General features: G+C 39.1%; 1 protein-coding gene across 1 annotated transcript; it reads right to left on the reverse strand.

Moving 5' to 3' along the window:
* Nucleotides 1-1,592: 1,592 nt before the first annotated feature.
* LOC119306836 lies at nucleotides 1,593-7,346 on the reverse strand. Its single transcript, XM_037582957.1, has 6 exons — nucleotides 7,264-7,346; nucleotides 6,903-7,148; nucleotides 6,619-6,786; nucleotides 3,433-3,486; nucleotides 3,171-3,317; nucleotides 1,593-2,155 (listed from the first exon to the last, which is right to left on the reverse strand). The coding sequence occupies exons 2-6, from the start codon at nucleotides 7,146-7,148 to the stop codon at nucleotides 1,787-1,789; spliced, it is 984 nt and encodes a 327-aa protein (XP_037438854.1). The 5' UTR covers nucleotides 7,264-7,346; the 3' UTR covers nucleotides 1,593-1,786.
* Between the last annotated feature and the right edge of the window lie 16,245 nt (nucleotides 7,347-23,591).

The following is a 23,591-nucleotide window of genomic DNA, read 5'->3' on the forward strand; positions in this document are numbered from 1 at the left end:
CTCTCTCAGCTCGTTTTCTCTCTCCGCCCTCCCTTTATCATTCACAAAATAATGTTCATAGTTCTTAGTTCGTACACCTACCTACGGCACACCACTTCAAGAATTTAGTTGTTGAAGCAACTAATATGAATAGCACAACTACTATCACCACACCATTTTTCAAGAGAAAAATAACTAATATCACCACATCCTCCATATCTCGTTGTGATCTTCTTTATTTCATCACCTTGGGAGCTTTCTTCTCTGAATAATTTGGTGAATGTCATCTACAATCACCCATTGTCGGTCAACGCTCGTACAACCTTCTCCTTTGCCAATGTTGTATTCCCCCTTATCTTCTGCCTTCTTCTCCATCTCATCGGCCTTCAGAGGCTCATCGTCATACCTCTCCATCAACACCCCGGTTGATATTCATCGACGTCAAACAAATTTTGTAATCAAATTTTAGCAATTTTCTAATTTAGATAAAAACAGTCAGGTTCTAAATGATTAATATGCACCACACCGTTCAAATCCATAGTAGTTTACCATCTCTGAAGGAAAGTTCCAAATTTTGGCTGACAAAATAATAAAGTCATGTTAGAAATTTAATCTACTACCAAACATAAATACTATATGATGAATCAACTTAAAAGGAAAATAATAGTGCTACTAGTACTGTGTCCGCTAATTATTTCAAATAGGGGATAAATGGTCCACTATTGTGTCTGCAATAGCGGTACCATAATAGCGTCCTCTATTGCTCAAATTAAATTTCATTCTTTTTTATTAATGATCAAGAACTATACAGAATAATCTAATATCTTCTATATCTAAATAGCTAGCCCCCCAAAACCAGATCTTAGAGGGCATCAATAAGCAAGGTTCTTATCTCTATGTGACCATTGCATACCCCAGATGGCCCTTTTTCCTTGCATCGACAATACTAATCATTCAAACATTGCGAAGTTGGTATTATAGACTTGTGAGTCTAAAATACCTAGTTTTCAAGTATAAACATTTCCAAAATTCAAGCGGTTGCAAGTACAACGCTAGAATTGTTGTTTTAGTGGTCCAAATTAGAAATCTAGAAGTTCCGACATGGAAGTTTATAGTAACGAACTAGAATATATATTGTCTTCATATAACTCACTAGTTTTTTTAGGAAAAAACTATACTAGTGGGTCTCGCAAATGCGAGGGCATTATCTGTTAAGAGTAGAAAGCTTCCTCAAGATCGCGTTACTCCATTTGGAATGATAAAATATAATTTCTTGTTTATTAGAAACTTAGTCCATGGAGAAGAAAAAATGCTTAATTGTAGACAAACAAGTCCCCGTTTGGAAAAATTAGTTCCATTGAGAGAGAGAAATTTTCTTGGTCAATATTTTTTAATGTATCTTTAAACTCTAGTGATAAATACAATTATATTTATTTATTTGCCAAAAACAATTATTTTGAGCTGCAAAAATCTTATTGCTCATGTCTCTACTCATGGATGTAAATATGCTAATCCTTACAAACAGTATTATCAATATAGAATATTTGGCTGCAGTGTCTATATAAATGTAACAACAAATGATAAAAACTGCTTATTCCATATATTTCCAATCATGCGGTGAAATATGAATACATATGTTGTGAGCTTATAATGCTTGATCACGCCTCTTATGAATGCGGCCATACACACAACAAGTGAGCATTACAACATAATTGAAAACACATATTTTTGCAGTAGTACTGACCCTAGCAATGCATATTGGGCCACAAGTAATGCAATAAGCATTATATTACTAAACTGGAACCCATCATGGGCAATTATGGTTATTGCCAGGGCCACCATAGTAGATGTAAGTGCCCCAGTCGCCATAGGTGTCACTTTGCACATTATAACAGTTGTTCTGCTCGGTTATCAAGCCCACATTACTTGGGGGATTGAGACAGTTAGACGAATCTACCACTTGAATGTTCTTGATGTGACTCGCCTTACCGAACCCTTCATTCGGGAAGTGTCCACTACCCATATGTGTGGAAGTTTGGCCGGCATCGGGTGAAAATACCTCACCGCCCCACATGATGGTAGAAGCACTATCTGCCAAGTAGGTGAAGATGGATGATGGCCAATACCCCACATAATCACCTCCCACTTGCAGCCACCAATTGCCCCCCGCTCGGTCCTGCAAGCCAAAATTAGCTTACTAGAGAATATAACACACATGATTAATTATGAGCAGGCAATATATTTTAAATCCCTTAACTGCCAAAATCATGGCAAAAAAGGAAACATTAATGGGCCAGGTTGAGATGACAGGGATGAGTGTTTTTGGTACTTAGATCAAATATGACATGGATTATAGATGTATTGAGTAATCGTTTGCGATGTAAAAGACTGGCATGGTAAAAATATGTTCCTTACTTGAGTTCTAACAAAATCGAGTCGACCAATCAAACCGAAAAGAGAAGGACTAACCTTCTATGTAATTGCACATCTACAAGAACGAGACGTGATCTTGACGATGCGTGCAAGAATGCGTCTAGGGTAAAAAAAAGTCCTTCTATGCTACCAGAGGATCATGTGGTGGGTAGGCTTTCCAGAAAAGTTCATATGATGTGTTATCGTTAATTGTGAGTCAATGTAATATTAGAATGTCTTAACTACTATACCCTAGTTAAAATATGTGGAACATATTTTATTTTTCCCAACTCTAACCGGGTAAGGAGAGTAACTTGAAAGAGTCCCTTGTTCAATAGCCAGCTTGACATCATTGCATTTGCGAACAAATATGGGACGTGCATGGGACAACCTCTCCTCCATTATTCAGCCAAAACAGGCTAGGAATCATAGTTTCCCGAAGAACAAGAGGTTGGCATGGATTCTCTAAGTCCACCCATGAATTTTGGATTGTATTCTTAATGTTGAAGTACAAGTGAACAAGTTTTTGGATTGAACTAGTCAGTGCATGCAACTCAAAGCGAAAGGTCTTGAGTTTAAATCCTAGTAGATGTAATAAAATAAAATAATTGTAGTAGAGTCCTATTTGAACGTTTGGGTATAAGGGAGCCTGCACATGAGAGGTAATGTTAAAGTATAAGTGAATTTTCACTTTCCCCTAGCAGCTTGACCATTTTAATTGAATGTGTATGTGCACATAACTAAATATTGATGATGTCGAAGCTTATTGTGTTTTTTACCTTCCAAACTAAAATATCGATGTCATATTGTGTGCCACCATAGGTGGACATTGGGGAGATACTGCCGCCAATTGTGATCTGATTGCTTGTTTGGATGAAGCCTGAGCATAGTAGGTTGTAACATCCTGTTGTTTGATATGCATCTCCCTACAATATTATATACAATAGAAAATTAGTATTTTGGTATTGTTCCCAACCTTAGGAGAGAATATCTCAATATTAGTATTAATTAAAATAAAATCGAATATGGTGTTTATCTTACAGTCCAGTAGATGAAGAGTCTCGTATTGCTATCGCTATATAGATTTGGATAAACCTGAAATTTTTGTAGAGACCACGGGTCCATTAGCCAGAATGAAAGATATTGCACAACTAACTAGACCATTAAAAAATGTGTAGGATTTGTATAATAGCTATGTCTAAGCATGACCACATGGGATTTTTTTAATGGGTGGAAGAGATAGATAGACAAACACACACACACACACACACATGCACACACACTGAGAGAGAGAGAGAGAGATTTTGTTGTTGTCCTATCGCAATAACAAACAGAAAAAACAAGAGAATATAAGTCTTTAAAGATAGCTTGTTTATCCCTTCCTTCATTTGTGGTCATGCAAATATAGTGTGACACATTGCTAGTAGGTGCACCAATATGAGAAATGCCCGTGGAATCCCGCTTTTCCATCATTTATCCAATGTCTTGATTATGTTCCACTAGAAGCTGCATCTTATCCCTTCTGCACATGTGATGGCTGATAGAATGTGATGTTTCTTGGTTGTTCAGTTGAGTGATAATTTAAGAACTTAGCTTGAGTTATGTAAACTTTTGTTGTAGCCATCCATCATGATTTCATCAATCCAAATTTTGGATTTGTAGTTTAATATATAGTAACTTTATTCGTCCATGTGTTAAGTTGAAACAACAAAATGTTAAGAAAATATATTATGTCTTGAACTCCATTATCGATTAGTATAGTGGTATAAACTAAAATTTTAGCCAACACACATTGCATGCTAAGTTGTGTTTATGCTATCAAATAACGGTAAGTCGCATATTTTGAACAATAAAGTTTGAGTGTTTACAATGTAAATATATTATTACAATTTAGTCTGGATATAATAAATTTGCTTAATTAACATTTTTTTCACATAAAGCATTAATAATTTAACAAGGATTGTTTGTTGTTGTGTGACTCATTAAGGAAATATCTTTAGTGATTGCAAAACACAAAAAATGATGTGTTCATTTCCTAGTTACCTAACATGCATGCTTGGTTTTGCATCTTGACACATAACCTGGGTTGCCAGGGCCGCGGCCTAGGTCGAGGCACCATATTTCTTAAATGAATATTTTACTTTTGGCATTCTTTGGCAATACCTGGCCTGAGGCCCAGCCTGATCCTCACTCCATCTTTGCTCCACCACTAGTGAGAAACGTCATGCAAGTATACAGAGTGTGATTTTGGAAAACTATGTACATATAGCTAACTTTCTCTTCATAATGGCAAGGATTGGTGATTTAGATTATTCTTTATGGTGTTATTTTGAAGTATTCAATAATAATAAGAACAAATCAGTATTGAGATGTTTATTTAGAGGATTAGAATATTTTACATAATGTTCAAGATGGGTAGTTAGATGCAGATGAGGAAAGACAAATCTAGTGATAACATCGAGTAGTAGGGGCTAGCTTCCACCCCTAAGAGAGCTTGATTTACCAGAAATCCTGTAGAGTCCTAGTGGGCCTAGATTCCATGATAAGTTCCGAGAAATGGGAGAAATGATGCATTCAAAGTTCACGGAATTGCAGAAAGACAAAATCCTTGAAAGAAAAACCAAACAAGACAAGATGTTCCTTATTGTTATCGGGAATGAGACTAAATGTTTGGCCTTAATGAGATGGACCTAGATTCCTCTCCGACCAGGAAAAGACGTGGATCGTCTTTGTTCTACTTCCTGGGATTGAAGATTATTTTTTGTAATGGTAGATGTGGGTAATGTAGATGTAAATTTCCAGGTTTATTTCAGATTCTTTGTAATAAAGGCAAAGGTAGTGAACTGAGATGACTATTTAGGGGTTACTTTAGATTAAATACAAGATGTGGATAATTTCGATGCCTATTTAGAGAGCGGTTTAATATTATGTTCATAAAGGAAATGATGGGTCACTTATATTTAAATTTATGAGCCTGTTGTAGGTTATTATTTTATACTAACACACATGGGTAGTTTGGCACCAAGTATGATCCCATGGCAAGTGTCTCTACAAATAGTAGGATCTAGAATTTATCTATTTTTCTAGTGCATTTCGTGATAATTAACATGGTGGACTCAAAGCATATATAGCATTATTAGGAGTAAGTTGACAATTTTGAACCCACCATATGAGTATAGGATACATTATTGATGAGTATTCCATCTATGTTTATTTTCTATGTTTATGGTAGTATTCAATTTTGTAATCATCTATTCCATATCAATATTCTTCTCCAAGAAGATTGCTTATAGTCAATTTCTCTTTGATTGATTTTTGAGGTTCTTTCATGTTTCATACCACCTCTACTGAAATTGCAAGGCTTATTTACTTTGTCTTGACAAGGCTTTGGCCAATAATTAATTTATTACATGAATCATATTTAAGAGTCAGATTTATAAGTATTTAGTTATGATTATATTTTTTGTTAACATAATTGACATATTAATGTGATAAAATATTTGTCAAAACCTTTTCATAATGAAGAAAATATGCCTTGTGAGGAATAATGCACTGAGCATTATTGTTTGTTACATGAGAAATGATCTAGTTTGGCATTTCAAGTTGTCGTCTCCTAAAAGCCAAGGTTCATCTCCTATGAGTTGCAATTCCATGGACTATATGAGGGATGTACTAATATTGAATCCATGAACTGGTGAAGAATTTGTTTCTTTGTGTGTTATGTCTCCCCAAGATCAATAATTTGGTTGCCCTTCTTTAGGAAAAATTTCTCTTTAGTGAGCCACAATTTGATGGCATGTGTTAAGAGATGCAGTTTTTAAGGACATGAAGAAGTTTGAAACTTGTTCATTTTTCTGGGTAGGTTTCCTCAGGATTAACAACTCATGAATTGTGATTACTCAAGATTCAAATTGATTTAGTTGCATGTTAATATCCTTTTTATTATTAAATTTAATGCAAGTTCTCTTTAATAATATCTATTGATAAAATGGGCATTTACAAATACAAAAATTATATACACTTTAAGTTGTCAACATGCCCTTACGTGTTAAAAATAATGCTGCTAGAATAGCTTAAGAAAGAGAACATATTGTATTAGAATCTAGTCTAGCTCATTCTTACACTCTGGCCCTTTCAAACCCACATATATCATGCACGGAAGCTAAAAGGTAGAGTTTAGTAGATATTTTATTAAGGTGGGTACAATTTTTCCCTTTGAGGTCTCACCTGCCATCCCACTTCAATGGTATTGAGGCTGTTGCCATTGTAGGAACCACCAGTGATCCAAAATTGGGTTAAGCTAAAGTCGTTGCCCCTAGCAATCCATGGTTTCCACAAATTGAAGGTGCTTTTGGTTCCATAGCACTTATCGTATTGTGCAGAGGCGACGGCATGCTTATCAATGGGATAGAAAACAAAGTTAAAGAAGCAATTTTTAAAATAACAATAGTAACAATATAAGAAGAATATTATTAATCATATGAATTTGATTATTGAGATGGTGTTTTTACCTGGTGGCCCCTCAATACACTGGGTGTGTCAGTGTCATTGGTTGGATTGAGGTGTGGGATGCTCCTAGGCATCTTCTTGCCAAACCTCCTAATAGAATTGGCAATCAGGACATCCTCCTCCTTGGTCCTTCGGATTGGTATGGTGTTCTTAGGGCACGTGCCATTTTGATGCCATATTTGAGTGATTGCATGGGCTGTGATGTTGGAGTCATGATGCATGCCTCTTGGGTTGTAAGAAGGCCGCATCTGAAAGGTGACAATTGAATGATATCATGATACATGTGTGTGGGATATTAGGGGGCACTACAACTTTCTACAATTGATAGTGATATGATAAGGGAAATGATGTGCTAAGTGTCACCTGAATAGTATGGTTCTTGAGGAGAGGATGATCGAATGCAGGCTGTTTGGATATGTGCACACAGTCTATGACATCACCATCCGAGCTCTATAAATTCCTAGGAATTAGTGATTGTAACAATGTAGCAAAAATAGATAATATTGCGAGGAAACTAGAAAATGTTAGATCTTTCCTACATGCCACTCATGGAGATGTGTAATGTAGAATAGATTTGTTTTTGGACTGCATGCAATTTCTATTGGTATTGTCTCTTTAATTTTGGTCAATGAATAGGATTCCATTTCTTAGAATAAAGCCACGTGTTAGTAAAAATAGGATTACAACTCTGGACAATACTCACAAGCGCTCATGCACTTTCCCAATTCAGGAGTGCCTCATACCATACTACATATCAAAATAGGACAAAAATGCCACCAACCAACAAGTAGATCACTTTAGTGACATGCAAATTAGTTTTGAATATTCAAAAATGCATTAGTGCTAAATCGAACCTCCAAATAAAAATCCATTTTCTCTGTTGTGTTTTACAATGAGATATTTCAAACTCACCCAGCATGGGCATACTCTGACAAATAGTTTTGAAAAGCAACTCTCATTCACCAAAAGAAACTTTGTGGTGCAAATATGGTTTCTAGCTCATACCAATTTTCTACTTGAACGATAAGCCAATCATTTGTTAACATTATTCGGCAAAGAAAATCATGTTTCTGAAAAATAGTTTCTTCCATATCACTAAGGTTGGTTTTTCTGTAGATTCCTAGGGCATAGAAAAATTTCTTTAAAGGGACGTAATATACAAAAAAAATATGTTTTTGTTACAAGTTTCTTTCGTCACCCTAATTCGCATTTGAAATAAACAGGGGCAAACTCTTAAAATTGTAAAAAATATAATTTTTAACTATGAAGTTTTATTTTAGCACACGCAATTCATAAAAATGTACTCCCTCCATTCCTAAATATAGGGTGTATAGTTTTTCGCACGGAAATTAAAGAATGCATGTGGACTGAAAATTTCACAAGTTTTGGGAGAGATTTCACGTGACTAATTGACATGAGAAAATAGAGGAGCTTGCCTAATATAAGTAAATGTAATCAAATCTCTAAAAAAATTATCCAAATGAGTGGTGCAACGCAAGGCACCTTATATTTTGGATGTTTTCTCAAAAATCTATACACCTTATATCAAGGAACTGAGGGAGTATATTTTAACCATGAACCTACTATGTAATTCATCGCAGTAAGTTGATTTCTAAATGTATCCACGAGAATATATCCATATGAAATCTACTTTTGAAGATCTCATGCTGGTAAACATCCAAAATTGTAGGAAACAAAACGTGGATGTAATTTTTTTTGTTTCTAGTGTTCGTTGTACTACCATGATTGAAGAAGAATACTCCCTCTGTTCCAAAACAGATGACCCAACTTTGGAATGGAGGGAGTAGATTGGAAGTTTTTCTCGCAAAAAAAAAACAAAGGACCTGTAAAACCGTATGATTACCAAAAAAGACTGGCCGAGAGAAAAAGGAAACTTGATTGGGAGTGGCCGCTAGCTTATGAACCACAAAGGAATCTATGCTGCATGGAAGCGAGAGTGTTCAGCATTTTGAATCTTCCTTTTAGTACGCTTATAATGTATAATTGCAGAAGAATTACTAACTAGGCCACCTTTAGAGTGCAGGGTGGGCAACTGGTATCCGTACCTGCATGGACCACTTTTGCATGCACGTACTACGTACAATGTTCCCGTTTCTTTTGCATATATGTGCAAGCTAATGATAAACATGCAAATAAACAAGGATCAAATAAATCCAAGCTAGTTACAGATGCATGGTGAATCATGCATGTGTGCTGAGCGCGTACAACACCAGAGAAGCAAGACATGCATCGTACAATCAGACTGAACGTGAACGACGCGGCACCACTACATATGTACCTGAATGCTTGCGACAGGAGGCTTATTGAGCCGCCTGAGGAGGCTTCGCACCTCCAGCCGCCGCTGCGCTGTACTCTCCGGAGTCGCCGGCACCGCTGCCGCCAGGCCCTCCATGAAGAGAAACGTGAGAGCCACGACGAGCGCGACCAAGAACGCTCGCGTCCCTGCCATTGAGCTAGCAGCTGCGAGCCTGTTGGTGTGCGTTCTGCTAGACTCCGCTGCTGTGCGATGAAGAGGAGGCGGGGCGTCCCGGCGTTTTATAGGGCCGGACGAGAGTGCAGACGATCGACGTCTACGTCGGCCTGGCCCTGCTACCGTATATTAATTTTAGTTGGGGCCGTTAAAGCTTCACATGGTGAAAGAGCTTCGAATGCTGTGAGCACTAAGTAAAACAGTGAGAGGCGGCGGTAACATGCATGCGGTAGCTAGCCGAACCCCTCGTTCTGTCAGGTCTCCACGCTTTCCATAGCGCATACTTGGATACAGCCATACTGCAGGAGTATGACACCATGGGAGCATGGAATGGGAATAGGCTAACAAAAGTCTCAACAGATGCACAAGTTAAGTCGAGTATGATTAATTCACTGGCTATATATGCATTAGTATATGGATTGTGCACATATAATATGGGATGAAGGAGAGGCAGTAAAGTTTATTTCCAGCTATGGGTAATTTTATTTATTTCGAGAGGTCCTTTTTTAGCGGGATCTAACCAAGGGTTGCCAAAAACCACGAATTTGTAGAGATAGGTCCACAGCCGCCCTTAGAAATCGCCAAAGAAATTGATGTCCACCGGATGATCAACCTTACAAACTTCCCCCGGAAATCGATTTCCAAGGGCGGTTTAGAAGGTGGTCCACCCTGGAAATATTTTACAAATAAATCAGAAAATAAACAATGCCAACAATAGAGAAAACTTCCGTGTGCAAGCATCTACTGTACTTACAACTCTAGCTCCAAGAATGTTTTCAGCTGATTTCATTTCTAGCCACTACGGACTTCTGGAGCTAGAGCTATATACAGTAAAGGCATCCAGTTGGGTATTTTGTTGTTATTTTTTAACTAAGGTGTATGTTTATCCACTTAGTTTTATCCTAAAAACTCCAAATGATGCATGGATATTGGAGTTGGAGTTGTGCCAAATAGGGCATTTATTACGTTGCTTATCAACACATGCTACTCTTCATCGATCATTATTTCCAAACTACTCCCTCCGTCCCATAATGTAAGACGTTTTTTGACACTATTTTAGTGTCAAGAAACGTCTTACATTATGGGACGGAGGGAGTACGAAGCGTTTGCGCCAAAGGATGCCGAGTCGCCAATCGGCTTCAATGTGGTGACCAATATGCTACATGTCCTCACTGCAAGGGATAAAAAGGATGGCCATGTAGGTCGCTTGATACCAGACCTGGTGAGTGATGGGGTGTCCATATTTTAGTAGCGGACGATACATTAATTTTCATGGAACCTGACATGGCCAAGGCATTTAATATGAAACTAACTTCATGCCTCGTCGAGCAACTCTTTGTCCTTTAGATCAATTCCAGCAACCGAGAGCTCATTTACTTTGGTAAGGCCAAAGAAGTTGAGAGTCTGTATATGCAACTTGGTTGTGAAACTGCCTCACTCCAACTCACTTCATACGAAGGTGTCTTACCTTTACTAATATCCTCATCACTAGCCTGCCGATGTTTATGTTGTCCTCCTCTAAAATACCTAAAGGGCTAAGGAAAATATTAAATTAATACATGTCCGTCTTTTCCTTTCAAAGTGTTTAGCATAACCGAAAATATCAATTAGCAAAGTGGAATCTGCAGGGCAAAGGCTCAAGGGGCCATTGTACTATGATCTTGAAATAAATAATATGTGCATGCTCGGCAAATGGATATTCAAATTGTTAAATGGCAAAGGTATATGGGAAGAATTCCTTGGCAATAAGTACCTCAACTATATATAATACCCTTTCCCAACTAATGACAAAGCCAAAAATATTTACCGTTATAGAAAGATCAATGAGAGTCAAGGAGGATTCTCTGGTAGAGATTTCTTATTGGTCAGTATTGGCCAGGACACACGATTTTGGGAAGGCACCTACCTGGGGAGCTGATACAAACAAGCATAGGGGATAACTTGTAGATCTTTCCGATAAGTAAGAGTGTCAAACCCAACAAGTACTATCAGGAATTGGTTTGCGGATATAGCTAGGATGGTGCAAAAGCTGACTAAGTGATAATCATGTATTTGATTGATTTCATGGTTGCAAGTAATGAAATAACAATAAAGTTAGTTGAATGTAGAAGTAGCCAAGGTTCTTATAAAGACTAGATCATTCTCAAGGGTTGTGGGATAGCCGCCTAGATCTCATGTGTTTGATTGTTTAATCGTTGGCATGTGGATAGAGCATAAGCTAACATGCTGCAAAACCAATTCTTCACTTGTTCTTATGATTATGCTCCCATCAGCCAACCCAACTATCTACTAAAATAATGAAGGCACGACTAACGAGAGCTTTATGTTTCGGGTCCCTATGTAACACTTATCTATAAATCCTAGACATGGGGATCGGTATTCTATCACTTTGGTGTTCCCTAATAAATTCATTATAACAACAATGCTCTCCTCAATTCCCATAGATGGTGAAGTGGCACATAATCGATGCTTGCACACCACCACTAGAGAATTATGGCACAACATATAGTAAAACATCAATTCTTATTGCAATTCATACAATATATATCAACTGAATTTCTCCGTGTCCTCGAAAACGTAATGGACCTCTCACACGTCACTAATAAAACTCAAAGCATAGCTGGATCCATGTGTGGTTCTTCCTATAGCATGTGGAGACGGAGGAGTCCACACGACCTTGTGGGTACAACCAATGGAAGACAGTAGCTCAGGCCATGTTCAACCGTTTTGGATGCCTGCCAATTAATATGATTTATTTAGCATGAGAACTCATGTAATCATATTCTCTTGTAGTTGCGCTGACTAGCATGTACATTTTTTTCCCTTGTATCTGATGTTTAAACTTTGCTTAGTATATGGCTGAGTGCATCAACCGATAAATAGACTCGGAGAACTTTGCCTAGACCGCATGTTCTCTGGTATTTATTGTGTTTGTTATTAATATTTTTTTCAAGTTCTCTGGTCTTTCCCTCATTTTCGTAAAAAAAAATAGAACGCTTACTATGTGCTAGTCAAATGATAAATCAACGATAACATTTTTTACAAGGGTGGAGCGGCCATTATGGTGGGTGCGGTGAATACATAGAGTAGTGGTGAATTTGCAAGTGCATGGATCATTACAGCACGTGCCGAACGACCAAATGCATGGAGCATTACAAACTTACAGTACGTGCGGAACTACCAAGTGCATGGAGCATTATAGTACGTGGGGAACTACCTAATTACCTCGACCCGAGAGACACTCCACTTCGCCAACTTGCATGTGATAACATTATATATAACAAATTAATTAAGCTATAATCAAGAGTTGATCACTGGACCAAGCTAGCTGCGGGTTCTAATGTAGTCCGGCTGACCATTCCAGATTCATGGCACAGCTGAGTCATTAGTCATTACAGCATAAGAAAAATGGAACCAACCCTTTGCATGCAATCATGTTTGTACAAGGTACAAAATTACAAATATACAAAGTAGAATCTTACTGGTTTTCGTTCGAATGATCTTCATCCTCCCAAGAAATGCAAACAAAGCATCGTAAATGAGAGCACCAGTAAGCATGGTGATGGCAACAGCAAGGTCGGTAGACGGTTCTCTCTCTTCGATTATGACTCATACAATACGGTAGTTTTTGTAGTTATCAACACCTCAACAGCTAGAGTGATCCAAAGCTTTATTTCTTCCTTTAGAGACCATATCTAGAAGCTTGATCAAGCATCAACTATGTTGTCGTCATTGACTACGCCGTGGTCCAAAATCCAAGAGGATATCCACTGTCTAAGGTCCACCCCTAGCTGAAGACATATGCTTATGCGGGTGCCAAAAATAATTGGACACCCCAAGAGCTCAATGTTGTCATGAGCAATGTTTCCGATCTTCCTAAGGTCTGCAAGATGCTTATGCAATCAACGAATCATGATGCCATGGCTCTGGTAAACATCAAATGGAATTACCCCCTCATCACTTTCGTGCCAGGGGAGGTTGTGTGGTTGCCTATTCCAATAAAAAATGTTTTTCACCTAAGTCATCGGTGCTGATTTTCTTGGTGACAAAGCTTTAAGAAATTATGTCACTGATGGACTTAATAACACTAGTAGAAAAGGGGTCAAATCTGAGACACATTAGTCCCGGTTTGCATTTGAGCCGGCACTAATGTGTCCATTAGTGCTGGTTCAAATGGCTAGGCGGGAGATCTTTAGTACCGGTTCATTCCGAATCTTTAGTACCGGTTCGTGGCACGAACCGGTAGTAAAGAGGTTGTGGCAGACTATTTTTAGTCCCACCTCGCTCCCCTAGCAAGATTTTTACCACCTTAAATATGTTACTTTTCAAACTGTTACAAGCATTTGGTCTTCACTGAACTCTATGTGTATAATTTGTGGACTCAATATGAGTCTTCACCGGTTTCTAAACTGTTGAGGACTCATATTGACAATTCAGATTGTATACAAAAAGATCACTGATAATCAATGTATTTTTATGTATATTTTTACATGTTTACGTCCTCACTCCCTCCACTCACTTCAAAACTGGACGCACTTCGTGTACAAACTGGACAATCTTTTTCGGAGAATCAGGGTTTCAGATGAGAACTCATCTATTACACGAGCACTTCATTTTTTTAACGTATTTGAACTCCAGACTTTTTTTGAGCCGGCATTATGCAGCATTCAAAGCGACGTCATCAATTTCCAACACATTCTGACATCATTTGCTGTTTTTCAGTCATTTACCAATTTGTTTAGAGAGCTAAATGACCGTGAAACAGTAAATCACAACAAAACGGACTCTGAAAATGTTGAAACTTGGCATGGTATCATCATTTCACCCGCATAGCATGTGCAAAGAGTAGAGAGGGTCACGGCAAAAACTGGATGCACTTCGTGTACAAACTGGACAATCTCTTTCGGAGTATCAGGTTTCGGACGAGAACCCATCTGTTACATGGGCACTTCATTTTTTTAACATATTTGAACTCCAGACTTTTTTTGAGCCGGCATTATGCAGCATTCGAAGCGACGTCATCAATTTCCAACACGTTCTGACATCATTTGCTGTTTTTCAATCATTTACCAATTTGTTTAGAGAGCTAAATGACCGTGAAACAGTAAATCACAACAAAACAAACTCTGAAAATGTTGAAACTTGGCATGGTATCATCATTTCACCGTGCATAGCATGTGCAAAAGAGTAAAGAGGGTCACGGCAAAAACTGGACGCACTTCGTGTACAAACTGGACAATCTCTTTCGGAGTATCAGGTTTCGGACGAGAACTCATCTGTTACATGGCACTTCATTTTTTAACTTATTTGAACTCCAGACTTTTTTTGAGCCGGCATTATGCAGCATTCGAAGCGACGTCATCAATTTTCAACATGTTCTGACATCATTAAATCACTCCAAAATGAAGCATTATGCAGCATTCGAAGCAACTAAAGCAAAAATATTCACAAAGAAAATAAATGCAACAAAAAAACTACTCAGAAATAAATAGAAGAAAAAAATAAAGCAAAAAAGAAAAAACTATATAAAAAATTACTCAAAAATAAATAAAAGAAAATAAATAATGCAGAAAAGAAAAAACTATATAAAGCAAAAATATTCACAAAGAAACTAAATTCAGCAAAAAAACTACTCAGAAATAAATAGAAGAAAAAAATAAAGAAGAAAAGAAAAAACTATATAAAAAATTACTCAAAAATAAATAGAAGAAAATAAATAATGCAGAAAAGAAAAAAAAACTATATAAAAATTGTTGAGACGTTGCCCGGTGGGCCTGCCAGACCTAGGGTGTGCAAATTCAGGCCCAGAAGGGCCGGCAGGCTCACAGGACAACGCGCCCTAGTTAGGCCCAGAAGCCGCTATATGGAGGAGTTCGAAAAAGCAGTCGCGGCTGGGTTTATAAACCAGTGCGGCTGCCCTTCGCTCGGCGAGGTGGGACTAAAGATAGTGCACCGCGGGTGGCAGCCCACGACCATTAGTACCGGTTGGTGGCTCCAACCGGTACTAATGGGTTGTCCTTTAGTACCGGTTGGAGCCACCAACCGCTACTAAAGGCCCTCGTTTCCCGCCACTTGGCCTGACCAAAATTGGCCTTTAGACCGGTTGGTGGCTCCAACCGGTACTAAAGGCCCCTCCTATATATATGGCACTTACGAAAAATCAATTCCATCGTCGACCACTTCTCCACTTCTCGCGCGCGCGACATCACCGCCACCGCCGCGCTGTCGCCCCCACCGCGTGCCGTCGCCCCCGCCGCCCTCGCCGCCCGTCGTCGTCGTCCCCGTCGTCGCCGTCTCGTGCCGCCATCTTGAGTACGTCGCCGTCTCGATCGCGCCGTCGATCGCCCCCGGCCCGCCGCCCATCGTCGCGCCGTCCCCGTCGCCGCCCGTACCCCGCCGCACCCCGGCCCGCTCGTACCCACACACACACACACATACACATGCACATACACACACACACTACATACACATGTACACACACATACACACTCACACAGTACTACACACACATGTACACACGCATACACACACAGTACTACACACACACATATTTTTCTACTTATTTTTTGTTTTCTATTGTTTAGATTAATGTTAAATGAATTTTGTAGATAAGAATGTTAGAATGTTAATGTTAGATGGATTAGATAGAAAAGTTCTTAAATATTAATGTCAATTGTTAGCTAGATGAATATAGAACTAGTTTATTTTTAGTAAATGCTTAGTTGAACTAGTTGAATTAATAGAACTAGTTTATTTTTAGTAAGAAAATTTAGGTATATGAGATTATTTGAACTAATTGAATTAATATAACTAGTTTATTTTTAGTAAATGCTTATTTGAACTAGTTGAATTAATAGAACTAGTTTATTTTTAGTAAGAAAATTTAGGTATATGAGATTATTTGAACTAGTTGAATTAATATAACTAGTTTATTTTTAGTAAATGTTTAGTTGAACTAGTTGAATTAATAGAACTAGTTTATTTTTAGTAAATGTTGAATTAGTTGAATTAACAGAACTAGTTGAATTAATAGAAGTAGTTGAATTAGTTGAATTAATAGAATTAGTAAGTGTTTAATGTTTCACCTATATAAACATAGGAAATGTCGTTTGACGACGAAAAAGATTTCATTATGTGCGAATACTGTGAAGACCAGCGCGGCCTGTGCGACAGAAATTTCCTTGTTGATGATAGGTGATTCAGCATCAAGCTGGATGAGACCTTCGAATTCGATACAGTAAGTCACAACGACAAGTCTTTTTTCGTAATTAAGCATGACTTATATATGCTTCATTTGCATCAACTTATAATTTTTAATTTTCACTATTCTACTAGCGCATCCCCTGTCATGCAAGAATTTTTGTCTTGGATAAGATAGGTTTCAATTATATGGAAACTATGGAGGTAAAGGGAGTTTACCTGAAAACTGAGCATGGTTATACTTTCAACGTCAAAGTATACGATGCAGACACGTACACCTATTTTGAATGCAAAACTTGGCAAGCACTATGCAAGGCTTATGCATTTGAGCCCGATATGGTTATCACCTTTGATATTCGTCCGAAGATGATATTGAAGGTCATAGAGACATCTGGGTCGATGTGCAGACGTCTCCAGTTCTACCATTATGTGAGTTCTTCTCAACCATATTTATGTCTTTGATATTGTTTATTCAAAAATAGTTGACAACTAATTTCTATTGACAGCTTATTTCTATTCAAGCAAACATGTCCGGCGCTTGGTAGACAAGACCTACTACTGTCCCGGAGCTGAACTAAACTGCGAGGAGATAAGTCATTATGTTTCATGGCTTGAGGATTTTTATACTGTCAAGACAAATTTTCTTCCTGCACTTAGAAATGTTAGTACTCAAAACGTGCGACCAATAGTGATCGTATTGAACTACGGTCACATCTATTAGGAATGATGGTAAGATTTTTACTATTTGTCCTCAGTGCATCTTTTGCATACATATTTTTTTCTAAACTTTCATTTCTAAGTATATTAATTACTATATGATGTTCTTCAACAGGGACTCCCGATGACAGTTGTGCCTCACACTACAAGAAATAATTCAACTTGTGACCTTGACTATTGGTCACTGAAAGGTCATTTTTTCATTTGCGACCTTTTTGTGACCAAAAACAGAAGGTCAAAAGCTGGCGGTCGTAAACTGACTATAGGGACCTTCTCTGTGAGAAGGTTGTGGACGTTTATGACCAAAATATGCCTACTGTATTGTTTTGGTCACTAGCAGCCTCCCCAGGCCACGTATGCATCCAGCGTGACAAGCTGATGTGGCACAAGAATCAGCCCGGTCCAATTCGGTTTTCTACATGGGCCTAGCCCATTAATTCAGCCCATTTATAAAAAAAATCTTGTCAATTTTCGCTATCTACATGGGCCTAGCCCAACAATGCAGCCTTTTTATTTTCTGGGCCATGGCCTTTTTGGCTCAACAATTCCAGTTTTTTTTATAATTACTTTGTTATTTTTTTACGATGGGTCAATTAGTCAGATGGGTCCCAATTGTAAGTTCTGGTAATTGGTCCCAGTTTTCATGTTTTAATAAGTGGGTCCCAATTGTCAAGGTCATATTTTCAGATTTCAATTTCATTGTAAATAAATAGCATGTATTTAAATTGGCCAGACAAAAAATACAAGTAGTACTTCGAATAACAGCAGCCAAAATCAGTATGGAGCTGCTACTCTACAAATAACACATAATACATTTTCAATCATGGTTTTACAAGATCTATGTGTAATAACTAGAGAATATACAAGCTCTACAAGTGTCTTCAATCTTCTTCAACATGGAGCTCCTTCGGAAGCACAGTTTAGAGAGAGCACAAACTGGGCACCTGCATCATCACAGGAAGGCAATTTTAGATCATAAAAATGAATGTTCCAAGCACAGTTTAGAGAAAAGAACCAAGTAATTTTTCCCTCAATCATACAAACAAAGTTTAGAGAAAAGAACAAGCACTTGTTATGCAGGACACATACGTACACATCTCAGGAAAAACTCGAAAAGGGAGAGAGAGCAGCAGCAGCAGCAGGGGGTTCAGACTTCAGAGAATATCAGCAGCGAGGTTAGGAGAAGAAGAATCAAGCGTGGGAATGGAGAGAGGAGTAGCAGCAAGCAGCAATAAAGAGGTTCCGAGAAGAAGTGCAGCAGCAGGTTTAGTGGATTCAGAAATGGAATGCCATCATAAAAAAACAAAGGATTTTCCATGGTGGTGGTAATGGTGAGATGGAGCAGAGCGGAAAAACAAAGGGCATTTGATTAGGCGAAGGACAACCTGAAGAAGGGACGACCTATGCTCTCCTACAACTTTGACATCCGTGTTCATATGCTGAAGGAGCTTGACGAGGACACCGGGCACCAACAACGCCTTTGATGCAACTCCTTAAGCGCATTACTCTGCAATGTTCAAAGAGATTCAGCAGTTAGATAAATCGCATGAGTGTCTAAAGAATCAGAACCAAGCTAAGTTAGTTATCAGTTCACTGCTAGCCAACCTGGTCGGCTAGCCCTGTTCAAAAGTGAAATCCATGAACCCGGTTACAGTAATGGCTGCAACTTTTCGTGAATGTATTTATAGGGAAACATGGGTCACAAGGAACTTAAAGCAGGAACCTCACAATAGCAAGACCGGCTGCATTTCCTAATATAACCGGTGAACAACAATAACAAGTGGATCAGCTATTGTTCCTTCCTGTTGGAAACCATCAGTTGTTTTGCTCCAGAGTGTTATGTCAGAACTATCAACAAGATGACGACTCGAGGAAAACAGCATGATAATATTCTAGCGCACAGAGTATATATACAAGTATATATATACAAGGATTCTAACACCACAACATTGACAGTAGGAAGCTAACTAGCATCTGATAATTTCTCGACAGATGATAATCTCATCTAGCATCTGAATCTAAACTCAAGCAGCATGCATCGATTGTAGGAAGGGGCAAGCAATTAAAAGCTACAGATAGAACACAAGTTCTATGTACCTAGATAACAAAAGTAAGAAAGAAATTGATGAAATGTACAATGGAAATTTACTATTGTTACAGAGCAAACATTAAAAATCCATGCTCAGTTATAAACCAATTATTGCAACTGATGATGCTGCACCATTCATAGGCAATCAGAGATGAAGGAAACAAAGCAAAGAAATGATCATCACCTTAAGATCCTCAAGGGTAAAGCCTCTGTCAGCCCTCGCCTTAATGTTGTACTTGCGGGTCTGGCATTGCACGATGGGGCGAAGAGGTCCAGAGGTAGGGCAGGGGAAGATCTTCACAGCCTTCTTCTGGCGAGCTGTATACAAAAAAGAACAGAATATAAGATGGCAGTGAGTTAAGCCAGCACCACAATAACAGAAACATGTTGTCAGTGGATTGGATGGTAACACAAACATCTACTCTGTCCTGCTGTAACAAACATGTACTTAACTCCTTACATACACCAGTGCAAGTGTTGTTCACATGTTACTACTTGATTCGACTTTATACATATAAATAGACATGACAATAAACTTGCATAAAGAGACATCTAGTCTAGCATCAGACTAACTTACCGGTATAAAGAGACATGGATATTCATGACAATACAATGGCTCAATGGCTCAATGCCTGAAGCTTTTTCGCTTATGATAAGAGATTTTACAAAAAAGAATACAAGGTGCCTCTGAACAGGAGCAGAGCAGGTCTAGAGCACTTATGTCAATGCCTCCCATACAATTTATTTAACTCATAGGTTTACATTAATTGAAATATTCTGGGACAGTGCAACAAACAAAAATGTGAAGCAAATAGCATTTTTTAGTTCAGCAACATGTTGTACATACAGTATGAGCAGCACAGGACGGTAAAAACAGTGAGCAATCTGCAACTCTATTTTGATGATGTGGGTGTATCCACATAATAGAATTTATTTATCTGTGTGCATCGATCACTAGTCAATTCGTATCCATTGATGACCACAATGTTGCTGCAGCAGGAAACATTCAGTCAATGTTGTTGCAGTGTCCCATAACAAGATTCTTATGTATAGACTGAATTTTTGGGCATATGTAACTAGAATCAAATTGTATCCAATAATATATGGCGACATGTCACAGCAGGAAATTTGAGCAGGGGTTGGAGAAGAAGGGCGGGCAGTCAGTACCTTGTAAGAAGAGATGCTGCTGGGCAGAGGCCTAGTCATGGATTACCCGTGGAGGTTCATGGAAGAAACATGAAGAGGATGTGAGAACACTCGTGGGATTGCATTAGATTGAAACGAGACGAATGGGATAGTGGAGCGGAGTGGATGCTTACGGGAACTCGATCTCGAGGCGGGTCCTGCCGTTGTCGATGGCGGCGGTGAGGGAGTGGGCGGCGTCGGAGACGAGCACCTCGTAGGAGCGCGGATTGTAGACGGACACCCCGGCCCTGAGCTCCCCCACCTCTGCCTCCTTGGCCGCCTCCGCGCGCACCGACCGGAGCCGGCGGCGGCACCGGAAGCACGCTGGCGCCCCGGCGAGGCGGGCGGGCGGGTAAGGGATGACGTGCAGAGCCGCGGGAGAGCGCAGGAGGCGGACGGCGGTGGAGAGAGGCGCCATGGCCGCGCGCGGAGGAGGAGGGGAGGAGGAAGAGGCGAGGCGGTGCTCTGCTCTGCTCTCCGCCAACGTGTAGCCTGCTGGTCCTGGATTGCGCCCCTCCCAGTGGACCTTGAGGTCGGAGAGAGACGGATCTCGCAGCTCTGGATCTGCGAGGAGGGGAGGGGGAGGCCCGGCGGCGAGCTATGGTGGGAGGATGTGGTCTGAATTGGGGAGAAGGGGGCGGGGGCGACGGCGGCGGTGGAAATCCTCGCCGCGGCGGGATGGGGAAGGAGGGGGCAGCGACGGGGGGCCGTCGTCGTCGATCTGGAGTGAAAGAATGGAGGCGGGGAGGGAGGAATGAGAGAAAGAATGGAGGCGGGGGGGTGGGTGGAAAATGTGCATGAGGACAGACCTAGGGTTTCGGCTCGGGTGGGTTTGGGCCGTTGGATCCGAAAGCATCCGACGGTGGTTGATGTGTGATCCCCGTGATATGCCCATGGTCCAATCAGAACGCAGCAAACCATTTGATGACCTTATGACCATATATATTGGTCATGATCGATTCAAGATAAAAAATTTCATTCCATTTTTCAGTGCTCAAAATGAGTATTTTTGTGAAAGTCCTATCAAATATTTGTTCAAATGAACTCATATTGTGCACAAGGTTACATCTTGGAATTCCAAACAATGTTGCCTAAGGAAGTTTTCATTTTCTTTGCACGGAAAATTCATTTTTCATTTTCCCAGTGCCCAAAAGGAGGTTTTTTTGTCAAGGAACTACCAAATAATTGTTACAAAAATGGACCAAATCAATTTTTATAAAATACTAGGCCATATAGAATGCACGATTGACAAAATGGTTGGGTAAAAAAAGTTTTGATCCACCTCTGGTGAAAAAGACAAATTGTCGTCGATTCAGTTGGAAACGGGTCAAATTTGAACTGTAGATGCCTCATAGTTTGCTCTTTATTTTTTCCAAAAATCATTTCTAGGTACATAAGTATCTATTTAATCATAGAAACGCCAAAAAAATTCCAAGATTCAACCACTAGCTAGGAACGGTCAAGCCCGCCGTTTTGACCGCATTTTGAAACGGGCATAAAAAATTCAAAAAAAATCGAAAAATTGGAAAACCTTCGCATTGTGTCATTATATGTGACCAAGTTTCCAGGAAAAATAATAAACTTGTAATGCGGTAATTATTTTAAAAAAGTGTTCTCAGAAATGAGCTATCATGCGTGAAGATTCATGGCTTTCAAGCCAAATGATCAATCTTATGGCCACATTCATGGCATAGTTTGTTCAAATGATCTCATATTGTGCACAAGGGTACATCTTGGAATTCCAAACAATGTTGCCTAAGGAAGTTTTCATTTTCTTTGCACGGAAAACTTATTTTTCATTTTCCGAGTGCCCAATAGGAGGTTTTTTTGTGAAGGAACTACCAAATAATTGTTAGAAAAATGGACCAAATCAATTTTATAAAATACTAGGCCATATATAATGCGCAATTGATAAAATGGTTGGGTGAAAAAAGTTTTGATCCACCTCTGGTGAAAAAGACAAATTGTCGTCGATTCAGTTGGAAACGGGTCAAATTTGAACTGTAGTTGTCTCATAGTTTGCTCTTTATTTTTTCTAAAAATCATTTCTAGGTACATAAGTATCTATTTATCATAGAAACACCAAAAAAGTTCCAAGTCTCAACCACTAGCTAGGAACAGTCAAGCCCGCCGTTTTGACCGCATTTTGAAATGGGCATAAAAAATTCAAAAAAACTCAAAAAATTAGAAAACCTTCGCATTGTGTCATTATATGTGACCAAGTTTTCTGGAAAAATAATAAACTTGTAATACGGTAATTATTTTAAAAAAGTGTTCTCAGAAATGAGCTATCATGCGTGAAGATTCATGGCTTTCAAGCCAAATGATCAATCTTATGGCCACATTCATGGCATAGTTTGTTCAAATGATCTCATATTGTGCACAAGGGTACATCTTGGAATTACAAACAATGTTGCCTAAGGAATTTTTCATTTTCTTTGCACAGAAAATTCATTTTTCATTTTCCGAGTGCCCAAAAGAAGGTTTTTTTGTGAAGGAACTACCAAATAATTGTTGCAAAAATGGACCAAATCAATTTTATAAAATACTAGGCCATATATAATGCGCAATTGACAAAATGGTTGGGTGAAAAAAGTTTTGATCCACCTCTGGTGAAAAAGACAAATTGCCGTCGATTTAGTTGGAAACGGGTCAAATTTGAACTGCAGCTGCCTTATAGTTTGCTCTTTATTTTTTACAAAAATCATTTCTAGGTAAATAAGTATCTATTTAATCATAAATACATGGTTTGATGGCGAGACATCAAGGTTTGGACGGTGGTCGAGGGCCCCAACTCTAGCGCGCGTAACCTCGCATGCCCGTCGCGTGGTCACCGCTTGACCGTGGCGTTGCCATGTGTTCTGGGCGGCCTAGGCATGTCTAGTGGGTTGGGCACTACCCAGGTAGGTGCTAGGAATAAAATCACAACATAAGATTCTCACGAGGAGACCGATCGATGCTCAAACATGAATAAGTAGCCAAGTGTTTGATTTGCGGTACGGGAAATTC

Source organism: Triticum dicoccoides, chromosome 5B (assembly GCF_002162155.2).
Source record: "Triticum dicoccoides isolate Atlit2015 ecotype Zavitan chromosome 5B, WEW_v2.0, whole genome shotgun sequence".
In the NCBI taxonomy this organism is placed as follows: Eukaryota; Viridiplantae; Streptophyta; class Magnoliopsida; order Poales; family Poaceae; genus Triticum; species Triticum dicoccoides.